The sequence below is a fragment of the Melozone crissalis genome, unplaced genomic scaffold (genome assembly GCF_028551555.1).
Source record: "Melozone crissalis strain CALT ecotype California unplaced genomic scaffold, PUWL_Pcris_2 ptg000107l_1, whole genome shotgun sequence".
NCBI lineage: Eukaryota > Metazoa > Chordata > Aves > Passeriformes > Passerellidae > Melozone > Melozone crissalis.
The window spans coordinates 1,525,119-1,538,253 of NW_026535884.1; the positions used below are offsets into that span (position 1 = coordinate 1,525,119).

Consider the following 13,135-nt stretch of genomic DNA (forward strand, 5'->3'; position numbering starts at 1 on the left):
TGAATTAGTATAATTTTTGCTTATCTTGAATACAGAAAGAAAAGTAAATGTGTCACTGTCCAAATGACACTGTCCAAACAACTTTATTTGCAGTTGTAGTTGAAACTAAGAATTAATATGCCATTGTCTTGAAAAAATCTATGCAAGAGCAGAGATTTTAAATAGAGAGAACTGGAACTTCTAACACTTAGGAGACAACCATGATGGCTACATAACATGTTTGTTTCATTAATTACTGTGTAAGCTCAGGTGGTGAATTATTTTTAATTAACTCTGTCTGGATGCTTTTTGCCCAGGAATAGAAGGTATCCTATTCTAGGATCCCATCCCATGTGTTTCTGGGTGGTGTCATCTTGCAGAGCATATACAGAAGAACTGTTTTGCTTCAGTTTTGCATTGTACCTTGTTGTTGTTTATTATTATTATTTTGGATTAACTTAAAATTTGTGTGGTTTGGAATTCCACTTACAAGTTTTAGAATATATGTATTGATTCCATTAACATAGAGAGCTCCAGTGTGATGATTGTTTCTTTTCTCTGCATTGTAGGTGGTGTTAGCAAAACATGTATATGAACAAGTCCTTCAGACTCTGGATAATTTAATTTACAGTGAAGACTTGAACAAATTTTCAGCCACTTCTGTATCTCCAGCTAGTCTTAGTTCTCCTTCAGCATCACTTCATAGTACAGGCTCAGAATTCTCGAGTGAACGGAAGGAAAATGGTTTATTCAGCCACTCTAGTTTTAATTCTGTTCCAAACAAGCCCTTAGCTATCAGGGAAACAAAATCTTTTACTCAAATTCAAGCAAACTTTCACATCTCAGAGCTCCAGGTTCAGTTAAGTGGTGATCTCACACTTGGGGCACAAGGTCTTGTCAGCCTTAAATTTCAGGATTTTGATGTTGAGTTTGCCAAAGACCACCCTCAAACCCTGTCCATTCAGATTGCCTTGCGTTCCCTGCTGATGGAAGATCTCCTGGAGAAGAAACCAGACTCTAAGTACAAGAACCTCATGGTGTCCCATGGAGCACCCAAACCCTCCAGTTTAGCCCATAAGGAATATCTTTCACAGTCCTGTCCCTCAATGTCCAATGCAGAATATCCAGACATGCCACGTTCCCTCCCTTCCCATATGGAAGAAGCACCCAATGTCTTTCAGCTGTACCAAAGACCAGTTTGTGCCTCCCGTAAGAAGCAAAAGGAAGATGCTGATTCTGAGTATCCTCTGACTCCACCTCCTTCTCCATCAGCAGACAGATCCAGGTTGCCCTGTGGAAAAAGTAACTTTGATGATTCATTAGTTCATATCAATATATTTCTAGTGGATAGGAAACATCCTGAATTTTCTTCTCGCTATAACAAAATTAACCGTAGCGTAGATGTTGATTTTAATTGTCTAGATGTGTTAATTACTTTGCAAACTTGGGTAGTAATATTGGATTTCTTTGGGATTGGATCCACTGCTGATAACCATGCTATGAAGCCGCAGCCTGAAGATACTCAGCAGACAATCAAAGCAGAAATTAATTCCTTGTCAGCCTCTCAAGTCCAAGAGCCTGTAAACACTAAGCTGGATCTAAAGGTATACTTGACATGGAAAACAGTAATTGGATTGTCTGTCATAAAGCATCTGGTTTATAGGAACTTAAGGTGACATTTACATCATGTGTTTTATTTTCTGGTAGGGAGTGTACATAAATGCAGAAACAGAATTAAAATATATGTAGATGTAGTTTAAAAAAAAAGGAGTTACAGAAAAGCAGAACATCTGCAAAATGCTTGGCCCCCTTGCTCTGTGACCCTCTCTTGAATGAAAAGGTTGCTTCAATATTAAAGGGCTAACATACTGCAATTGGCACTGTGCTGTTCTAGGTACTGTGGAGTTTATTTATGCAAAAAAGGTCTATATTTTATAAATATATATCCATGTATGTTTATACATCTATATGTATAAACATGTTTTTTAAAAAACACATGTTGTATGTGTATATAATATAATCTTTGCCCAGAGGCCCTGCAGTGTAATTTACATGTGACAAAGGAGAAGATGAAGGTAACAGTGCTGGATTTGTTCTTGATCTGATCATTCTGAATTGCTTGAGAGACCCATTAATATGCAAACAAAGCAGTAAAAATATTGCTCTCATTCACTGTCTCCCAATCAGATAATTATTGTTTGGCATTCATGTATTACAGTGCAGTTGTCTTGGAAAAAAATCTAAACAAGATGTTCAAGCTCTGAAGTCATGTTTTTCATACCAGTTTGTTCCTGTTTTATTTGACCAGGTCCATTCTTTATCCCTAGTCCTGAACAAGACAACCAGTGAGCTTGCTAAAGCCAGTGTGGCGAAGCTGGCAGCTCACTTGGAAGTGATTGGTGAGTACATTGAGGGGCTCAGGTTGTTCACAGCTTAAAATAAAATGAGTGCACATGAGTAAAATGTGCACTGGAATTAAGATTTTAAGTGATTTTCCTTTGGTGCTCATTGGGGTTTGTGTGGTTTTTTGGGCAAAATGTACATTCTCCTCCCACTGCTTCTTTTGTTTTTTTAGGGTTTATTTTAAATCTTTACATTCCTCCCAGTTGTCAAACCTTTCATCATTTTAACTGTGATTGGCTGTGATTTTAACACTTCACTTTCACAGAGCAGAACAATAGTTTTTATTACTGTTCTAGAGGATGAAAAGTAATTGTATCTAAGTTTCACAAATCAAAGTGGTGTGATCACATGATGTGTGTAAATCCTATAGTAATGTGTGGCTTAATACAATCTTTGTAGCAGAAACACATTATTTTCTTTGAACATGAGGTTTAATATTTAATTGAATTGACTTATTTAATTACTTGTAGTGATTCTATCCCAGTAATGGAAACTTTTGGGGTTTAGTAACTGATCTGTGTTTGAGGATGCTGATTGTCTGTCCTTTGTTTTCCAGAGGGAGATTTGGCCTTGCAGGGAAGTATTGGAAGTCTGTCCTTAAGTGATCTTACATCTCATGGAGAATTCTACAGAGAACGTTTCACTACAAGTGGTGAAGAGGCTCTCATTTTTCAAATCTTAAAGTATGAATTTAAACTTTTTGTTACTCAATATTAGCTTGTTACTCCATTAACTTCCAAATCCCCTCCAAAAACCCCCAAAAGTTGAACAAACCCAGAAAACCCAAGCCCACAAGTGTCAGGGCTCTATGATTCTGCTTTGGCCTCTTGGTACTTAAGTGAGACTTAAAATGTTTTCAGTTATAATCTTAAAATTTTTAACTTATCTTTGTCTTGCAATGTATGAAGAAATGGAAAAGAAAAGGTAGTTTTTTATTTACCTCTAAAGGTGTTCTTAGAAGTATTTACATGATAGTTTGTTCCTAACTAAAATGGTTCTTTTCTTAAAGTTGGAAGAGGTTTTCAACTGATGAAATAGATTTTCCTTTGCTTCTTGATTTTGGAAGAAGGGGTTTGCTTTTATCATAATGTGAATTTGAATTTCTTTGTTATGTTTTAAGGAATAGGTCTTATCTTGTGATGTTTCCTGTTTTTCCAATTAATCAGATTAGAATTTATCCCAGTAATATTATGGAATTAATTTCAAATATGACAGCAAACTGATTCAGAATTGAATGTACCCATTATCCTGCAGTGGAGTCGTTACCTTAAAAGCCACCATTTTGGTATAACATCACCAGAGGTCTAACTGCTATGCAGAGATTCCAAATGCAGAATATTTCTATGTGCTTATTTAAAACTCAGCAGCACTTACATGTACAAAATTTAGAAGTAATTAATACAAAACAAATTTTTCATGTCTGCAACTCAGATAGTGTTAATTACATGCTGTGAGTGTTCGTTACATCTGTCCAGGGGCTGGATCAGTCTGATAATCTGAAGGTTGTGAGTTCCATCCTCACAAGGGGCACCAGCTGTGGGTTTCTCTGGGATTGAAGGCGCTTGAGACAGCAGTTCATGTTCACACTCAGGTGTTTATTATTCCTTATCAGTACAACAGTCTCACTGCTGTGAGTTCTGCAGCTTTTCATTAGAAGGCACAAAATGGCCAACAATCTCTTGGGACAAGGGCTTTTCAGACTAAACTGTCCAATTAAGAGCTGACACCTGGATTATTTTCCCTTTTAACCCAATAACTGATCCCACAGAGCCCCCAATGGGGACTTTTCTGCCCAATTACAAAATGCCACCCAAACCCATGGAGAAGGAGGAAGAAGAAGCATGAAGAAGAAACCCAGGACAACACCCTGTGCCCTCCATCTTGCTGCCATCCACAACATACTAAAAATCCCCAAACCCAAATTTCTCACCCAGTGATACACCTACACTGCTCTCTATAATCTATTTCACACTTTTGTGGATTCTGGTCTATCTTGAAGTGTGGGAAACTTTCTCCATGGATGAGGGTCAGAGTCAGTGCTGCCCTGGGGGTCAGGGCACCCCAGAGCAGACACAGAAATATTCCCAGTGCTCTGGGTTCCCACAAAATCCTCTATATTACCATTTTGAATGCAGCAAAATGTCTAGTGCTGCTTCTAAAATGTAGCTAAGATTGATAACTTTTACTTTCACACCTTCTCACAGGTATGGGAGGCCAGACCCACTGCTGCAGAGGGAGTGTGACATCCGTGTCACCCTGAGGATGGCCTCTGTCCAGTACGTGCACACCCAGCGCTTCCAGGCCGAGGTGGTTTCCTTCATCCAGCATTTCACTCAGCTCCAAGATGTCTTGGGCAGGCAGAGAGCAGCAATTGAAGGACAAACAGTATGTCTGGGCCTTTTTTCTATTCCTTCCCAGCCTGTTTTGTTAATCAAGGTGTAATGATCCTTAGTTCAGTACTAATCAGTGGACAATAATCACCTGCTTCCTGCAATATGTGTAATTATTTTTGAAATGTATTTTTGCTCTTTCCAGGTGAGAGATAAAGCCCAGAGAGCTTCCAGAGTTCTTCTTGATATTGAGGCTGGGGCTCCTGTTCTGCTTATACCTGAGAGCTCCAAGTCCAACAGCCTGATTGTAGCTAATCTGGGGAAGCTGAAAGTGAAGAACAGATTCCTGTTTGCAGGAATGCCAGGGACCTTTTCATTAAAGAACAAGGTAGGAGCATTGCTTCTTCATTTAGCAGCTTGCAGTTTTGCTAGTTCTTGTGTGTTTTATTTCTAAATCAAAATTTTAAATTACTCTTAAATTTTATTTTATATATTGACTTTATAGTTCTGCTAATGAGAATCTGTGCTAGTGTGCTGGCAAATCTTATAGATTTGCATGCTGTGCTGCCCTTCCTATCTTGAGCTCACTGTCTGAGGCTCTGGGGCAGAGAAGAGACTGAAGTGAGTGTTTGGAGAGGGCAGAGGGAATAAAGGAGGCTGAACTCACTCCAGCTGCTCTGGTGAGGAATCAGGACCCAACCAGGTGCACACCTGAGTGTGGGACCAGGATGGGCTCTCAGCTCACCCTTTTTGCTTATTCCAGCTGTTCACCATCAAAATTTCCACAGTGTGAACAGCAGAAAACAGGAGTCTCTGTTGGCTGAGACTTGCTCTGACACACTGGAGAACAAAATTGGGGTTTATTTTCTGCTCTCAGTGAAAACTGAGTGTGTGTAGTTGCTTTGGTGAGGTGAAACCATGGGAAAGATTTCCAGGATGCAGCCACAAAGTTTGGGAGAAGGAAGATCCATCTTGGATGGCTTTCTATATCTAACCCATTCAACAAAACAGGTGGGTGTCTGGGAACCCTCTAATTCCATTTTGAAGGGATTAGAAGTTAGATGGACTAAATTGGATTTGTGGTGTGTCTGTTGCCTTCATCTGGTTGGTATCTCCCTGTGTCTACTGTAAGAAAATAGTGGACTGTGATATTAAGTTATTTTCTGTACTGTAGGGTATTGATACAAATGCAGGTTTGTAAGCAGTAAACTCCTACATTAACATTATAAATTAAAATATTTGTGCACAATAATTTTATTTCAGCCTAAAAATACTGTATTATGTAGAACTGCAGAAATGTAGGTGTTTGAAATGGAATTAGGTGGGGTTTGGCTTTTTTTTGTTGGTTTTGTGTTCATTTTTTTTCTATGTTTATTTTTGAGGATCGGATTTTACAAGGCAATGCATACAAGGATCCTGTTTTATTTGAGGTATTTCACATCCTTATGGCAGTGTTCAGGTGCTCCTCATTCATTCTATAAAAAAGAAAGTATTCTTCTGGAATTCAGCACTTTAAAAAGCTACTTCATTTATTAAAAATGATGTTCCTGTTCTAAAGGTTTTGCTGAATTCTATAAGAATTGGATGTAAACTTTTTGTGGTGTGCTCTTTATGCATGTGTGAGGAGCTGCTAATTTGGATTTAATTGCATAAATTCATAGTTTTATAGATGATGTGATGATTTTCCTTTGCATGTACTTTTCAGTCTTTTCTTTACAGTATGAAGTTAAATGTTCATGTCCACAAATTTTTTTCTTAAAATCCTTGGTTGTGTTTACAATTAATTTTTCCAATTTTTTCTAATATTTAAAAAACATGTAAAGCAATAAAATATTAACAATTAAAACCAGAAAGGGAAATTTATGGTAGGAGTTGATGTGACATCAGAACCTGGATCCAGAAGGAAGATGGGAAATAATAGTAACACTAAGTGATAGTAAACACTAAAGATAATTGCTACCTGCATGTAAAACATGATGTTAATTAATTGAAATGATTGACAGATGAATCCCAAAACTGCCTTTGGGCTATAAAGGTGGTGTGCAATCTTCTCCCACCAGACAAATCCCAGAGTGGTTGGGGCCATTCCACCACAGAAGGCTGTCAGATTGGTCAAGCAGGAATTTTGGGAAAAGAAATTTCTAATGCTGATGTGACTCTTTTTGTAGTGAAATTTGCAGGTTTTTGATGCAAGACAGCTCATGGATTTCCACTGGATTTGTGGTGGTGGGGAGATGTCTAAAATGGTTTACATCAATATAAATGAATTTTTCTTTCTTCACCTGTGAGGAATTTAACATTAAATGTAGGGATTTATCCAACCTTAAACTGCAGGAGAATTTTGGGACACATTTGTGACAACTGAAGTATTTAAAGTGCATAAAATGTGCATGTGCAGAAATGTTAGTTCATATATTTTAATAAAATATGAAGCTGCTGACATGATCTTTCAGAAATAATGGTAAATAGTTTTTTCATCACCTGAAAAACAGCTTTAAATATTTAACAGTTTTTATTCTGCAGAAATGTTTAATGCTCTCACAGTCTTACCCCTCCACTTTGGTATTAATTTCATTTAAATGAGAATATTTCAGTTTTATGCAAAACCCTCTGCTTTTGAATTAGTTTCTCATTGAAATGATTCTACAGCTTTTTGAGGAAGGTTGCTGAAATAGACTTTTTTAACAAAGAAAATGTTCTCATCTGCTGTTAAGGCTGTAGGAGAAAAGTTTGGGCATTTTTCTACAGCAGAGAATACTGGCATTCTAGTAACATACTTTGTACAGCAGAAGATACTGGCATTCTAGTAATTTGTTGCAGCTTGAACATTGATGCATTGGTTCCTTAGAATTTAAGTCAAAAATCTGATATTAATTACAAAATTTCTTTCATTAGCAGGATTCTGTTCAATTTTCCTCTCCTATGGGAACCCCAAAACACAGTGTGAAGAAAACAAGTGTTGATGAGTCCAGATCAGCAATAGAAGGATTGGTCATGAAAAAATCATCAGGAGCAAACATTTCCAGGCTGAAGAACGAGCCTGCAGTGAGCACAGCGAGTAAGCAGCAGGGGCAGCCATCAAAGCTGCCTGTTGTCCCAAACCCTGAGAGCCCAGGTATGTGAGAGCCATGGGAACCCCATGGAGCTTCTTTTGCCTTGTGAAATAGTGCAGTGACATTTTGCTTTGATCTTGTGTGACACTGAAAAGATATGAAGCTCTAGGTCTGAAGATGGTATATTGGAGAATAAATGACTTCTGAGCTTTAAGGGTGATTTTTTGCAGCTTAAAGGATTAAGGAGTTGTGGTTCAGTTTCTGGAAGAACAGCCCTGCAAATTGGGTGTGTTTTGAGATGTGTATTGCACACACACAAGGAGTGTGCTTGGACTCCTAATTAGGAATTTAGATTGACCTGTAAATGAGCTTGGTATCTGCTAGTTACAGATACTGAACATGAATTAAAAAAAAAAAAAAGTGGAATAAAATCAAAACTAAATTAATTTTTTTTAAAAGTAGGTTGCATTCATTTTGCACAGATTCTGTTTTTCTTCCTTAATGTTTTATCTCCTGTGTGCTTGCAGAGGATCACATCTGCCTCTTAGACTGCATTGTAGTTGATCTGCAGGACATGGACATCTTTGCTGCTGAAAGATACCAGAGAGAATATTCCAAGGCTGTGGAAGATACCAGTGCAGATTTGAGCTTTCCATCCTACTTGGTGAGGCAGACAGGAGGGAGCCTGCTGACAGAACCCTTCAGACTGAAGTTAAAAGTAGAGAGAAATTTGGACAAGTGAGTTTAAACAGAGTCACTTATGCTGTCACCTAGAGTGGTGTTTTTGTATCCTAAAGGTCTTGCCTGCTGTTGAAGCTCCTGGAAGCACTGAGGTTTCTCTTTTTGTTGCAGAGAGCTGAGTCATGCTGTTGCAGACATTTCAATCCATGGCAACCTGTCCTCAGTGCACTGCTCTCTGGATCTGAACAAGTACAAACTGATCCGGGGGCTGCTGGAGAATAACCTGGGCGAGCCCATCGAGGAGTTCATGCGCCCCTACGACCTACAGGATCCAAGAATTCTTGTAAGCATCTCTGTGCACCTGAAATTCTCTTGAAATGTCTGGGGGTGTGTCTTGGTTTGGAAAGACAGGAATCTGCTTAGGAAGGCAGGAGCCTCCCCTGAAGTGGAGAATGTAAACCCTCCCCACCCCTCTGAATTGTTATAGATTTTACATTAGGGGCTCTCAGGCAAAAAATGTGGGAACAGGAAATAACAGTTCTTTAATAGGGAGGAAAATAAAAGGATCAAATAAACAATGCAGTGAACTAAACCAACATTGACAGAGTCAGAACACAACCTGACACCCTGTGGGTCAGGCTGTTGGCAGCAGTCCCATTGGAATTGTGGCTCAGCCCTCCTGCAGTGTCAGGGCTGGTTCTGCTGGAGCAGGGATCCTGGAGAAAGGTGCAGTCTCTTCCTCTGAAGATCCAGGGGCAGAGGCAGCTGCTGCTCCTCTGGGAAATCCAGTGGAGAAGCTGTGCTGGTGTTCCAGAATCTCCAGATTATATCCAGGCAGGAATGCTTGGCTCCTCCCTCTGGGCTCACATCTCCCAATGGGATGTTGTAGTTCTTATCAGCCATGCAGTGACATTCGGTAGCTGTTATCAGCAGATGTCTCCCCCTAGAGAATTGGGTGTGGAAAAGATAAGGAAAACTGCCCACTGAGCAGAAGACAACTGCCATCCAGATGGTAATAGAATAAATCTTGCCTCGCAATCTGGAACAGGGTGATTGCTGATTTTGCTGATGGCAGCAATATTTTAAGGACAAAGAAGCTCTAGACCAGTACTGTGAAAATGGGTTAATGGTCATTTTCAAGTTAAAGGCCTCAGTGTTGTGAAATGTAACATTTCCCCAGTAATGGTTAATGAAACCATTGATGAAACCAGTTGGAGAAGACGGACATCACACAAAAGCTATTTACATTTTCTGAAATACAGGTTTATTCAGAGATCAAATTTACACAGATGCTCTGATAAAGAATGTTGGTGTTTTCCACTTTCAGACAGTTTTGAGTGGGGAAGTGTATACTTCCATGTCATTCCTCATTGACATGGTTAATGTGAGCCTGGAGCTGATGGATCCAAAGGGAAAAGATGGAAGCAGCTCTTTAGCCAGGTATGAATGTTCTTCTCTTACTGAATACCTTGTCCTAAATACTATGCCCATGTGAAAGATACAGGAGAAGAATGAAAATAATATGTGGAATTACAATTTAATAATGCAGTGAAATGGAATTTCTTAATTAGAGTCCAAACTGAGTGTTTGAGCTGCTCTGAGAGATGAAAGGGAATGGCACTGTCTAAAAATACTGTCTTTCCACTTGTCCTTGAAATAACAGCAATCAGTACTTGCCCAAAAGAAATAGTATTTTAATTAAGAAAGCAAAACAAGGAAGGTTAAAAAAGCAAATTTCTGCTGTGTTGGCTTGTTGGGTTTTTATAAATCCATAAGGCTTTTTATCAGTGGAAAATATTATAACATTTAGTACAGATCTATTTTCTATCTCTATGACATGGGACATGTTTGTAGTTGTTTTAGAAAATACCTAAATGAAAGATTTCAGCAGTGTGCCATACTTGTAAAATAAGTGATTCCAAGGAATAAACAAACTTTAAGTCTTTTTGGTGTGATGTTTTCCTTTTTATTCTCCCAGGTTTGATTTTAAGAAATCCAAGTTGCTTTTTGAAAGCTCTTCAGATGGAACCAAGTCTGTAAATCTGGTCTCTCATTCCATGATGGCCTTTGACACTCGTTATGCTGGACAGAAATATGCTACAGGCCCCCCAAATGTCTTCAATTGCATCTTCCAGTCATCCAAGAACACCAGCAGCCCAGGAGCAATCCAGATTGAATTGCATTTTAGGTTGGTAATTCTGGGATTTGTTTGTTTTTAATAATGACATCATCAGCATTGTCCTGTTTTTAATACATCTGTTATTATTGTAGATAAACCTGGAGGCATTGTATTTTAGTCTGATGACATTTTTGGGGTGATCAGTGGCACTTGATAGATTAAAATCTTCAGTTATTAATTCTCTGGAAGTTGTTGGATTTTTTTTTTTTCCTTCTTCAGTTATTGCAATAAAATTTAGGTTTGAATGTGTAATGGATCAGATGAAGGTTTGACCTATTAAAATCAATAGTGCTTAAAGCTTGATAAGTCTGGCCTATCACTTGTCTATGTGCATAAAACCAGTTTGTAGAATTTTTAATAGAAGTTGCACAAAAGCTGTTTCCCAGCAGGTGTCACACATGGTTTTCTGAGAGCATCAGATACAGACAGAGACAGCACCTCATTCAAAAACAATCTCTGTGTTCTCTTCTGTGTTCTGTCCTACCCTGTTTGTTTTTATCTTACCTGTTTTGATCTAATTTAGTATTGAAATTGGGAATATAAAGTATAATGTCAGTATTTACCTGTATCAGCATGGTGGTTTTTTGAGGAATGTTAACTGTCAAAAAAGAGGGTGAAGTGAGATGTCTGGAGATGTTGCTTTCACTTCTGATCTGATTTGCTGACCAAGCTCAGCTTTCTCACTCTCTGAGTCTGATGCCTTCTGGAACAGTTGCAGGAGTAATGTAGAAAAAAAATTGAGGATTATATTAGTCCAGTAGAAAATTTTAAAGACAATTTTTCATAAAAACCAGCTAAAGAATCTTGGCAACTGAGAGAATTTTTTTTTAAGATTTGGATGCTGCATTATGGTTTTAAGTACCTAAAAAATGTGTTCAGAAAGAAGCCAATATTTCAATTTGACTAAAACTAAAATGGGATTTACTAAAAAATACACCCTAAAAAAACCCCAGATGGTTTTCACAGAACTGTTGAGTCAGTAGGCAGCTAGCTTAGACACAGTTAGTGAGCTTGCACAGTACAGCCTAATCTGCTTTATGAGTGAGAGTTTCAGGAATCTTCTTCCCAACTGTTGTGATTTTAAATTTCAGCTGCAGCAGCATGTGGTCTGTTTTTAGTGGTGAGAGCATCCTTGGCAGAAGATGCAAGGGCTGGCAGAGCTCAGGGATAGTGCTGTACTGCCTGGTGCCTCTTGAAATATCCTGGAGAGCCAGGCAGGGTTATAGGCTTTGCTGTTGGAAGCTCCCCACTAAGGCATCACAGTTCTTTGGAGATTTTATAGCTCACAGTGTGCTGGATTGAAAATTGTTTCATGCTATTTAAGCACTTAGATGATTTTCCAGTTAGCATGATCAAATGTAAGAGGTATTCCAGATCACGAAGCCAAACACTTTATCCCTCCTGGCCAGACCTTCAGAATGGGATGCTGGAAGCTCAGGCAGGCTGACATTTTTTCTGAATGACAAAGCAACTTCCTGTGCTGCAAAATGGTGCCAGGGTAGGAGAGGAAATTCATGTTGTACCTCTTATCTTGAAGCCAGGTCTGAGTTTCACACACAGAATGTTAGACATAAAATGATAATAAAAACATAAGACATAATAATAAAAACATAAGACAAAATTATAATAAAATAAAGATATCAAATGCTAATTAAAAAGGTTTTAAAATTTGAGATTTTGAAAATTAATCTTGATAATAGAAGTGTGTTAAAGGAGCTTTTATAAATTTCCTGTCATGTAGTTTTTCAGTTCATCTCTTGTATCGTTATGGCTTAGAATTTGTGCAGGTAAGATCTATTGGGGTTCTGTGGGTACAACAAATTGCTGAATTTCAATCTATTTAAATATATATATATATAAAAATGTGTGTGTGTACATATAAATGTGTATATATATATAAATATGTATTTATATATATAAATAAATATATATTTATAAGAGTTCAAAATCCTATATATATATATATAGGAGTTTATATACATATAAATGTATATATATAAAAATATATATAAATGTGTATATATAGATGTGTATATATATTAAAATATAAATATATTTATGTATGTATGTATGTATTTTAAAGGCCAGACACTGTAAACCAAGTCCATGCCTATAAAATGCCACACGAGTCTTACTAGATACTGATAGTTGTCAGCATGATTTTAAATATTTACAGGTTGTAAAGTTCACCTTTATCATTCCTCTTCTTAAAAGGTCTACTAAGGATTCCTCCAGTTTCACAGTTGTTCTGAACAACCTTCGTGTGTTCCTGATATTTGACTGGCTGTTACTGGTCCATGACTTTTTGTGCACTCCTGGGGACACCAAAAAGAGGGAAAATCCCCATTCCCGGCAGCGATCCTGCATCAGTGACACCAGTGTGGTTCCCAAAGCTGTCAAAAGGGGAGTGGTTACCAAACGTTCCTCACTGCCTGTGACAGCAGAAAAGCAGCTGGAAGTCAAGGTTAATGTGACAGGTAAATGTGCTCTTCTCTGATGCTTTTGTTTTT

General features: G+C 38.0%; 1 protein-coding gene across 5 annotated transcripts in view; it reads left to right on the forward strand.

Moving 5' to 3' along the window:
• The window catches only part of VPS13D (vacuolar protein sorting 13 homolog D), a 103,594-nt gene that overhangs the window by 18,107 nt on the left and 72,352 nt on the right, over positions 1-13,135 (forward strand). For 3 of the 5 annotated variants that reach the window (XM_054291955.1, XM_054291957.1, XM_054291959.1), the window contains 11 exons: positions 549-1,583; positions 2,288-2,378; positions 2,939-3,065; positions 4,587-4,767; positions 4,918-5,100; positions 7,608-7,827; positions 8,293-8,503; positions 8,618-8,789; positions 9,774-9,886; positions 10,425-10,634; positions 12,840-13,102. In XM_054291955.1, the coding sequence (XP_054147930.1) occupies positions 549-1,583; positions 2,288-2,378; positions 2,939-3,065; positions 4,587-4,767; positions 4,918-5,100; positions 7,608-7,827; positions 8,293-8,503; positions 8,618-8,789; positions 9,774-9,886; positions 10,425-10,634; positions 12,840-13,102 (2,806 nt within the window). The remainder of the gene's footprint in view (positions 1-548; positions 1,584-2,287; positions 2,379-2,938; positions 3,066-4,586; positions 4,768-4,917; positions 5,101-7,607; positions 7,828-8,292; positions 8,504-8,617; positions 8,790-9,773; positions 9,887-10,424; positions 10,635-12,839; positions 13,103-13,135) is intronic. The other 2 variants (XM_054291956.1, XM_054291958.1) reach the window with 1 other exon arrangement.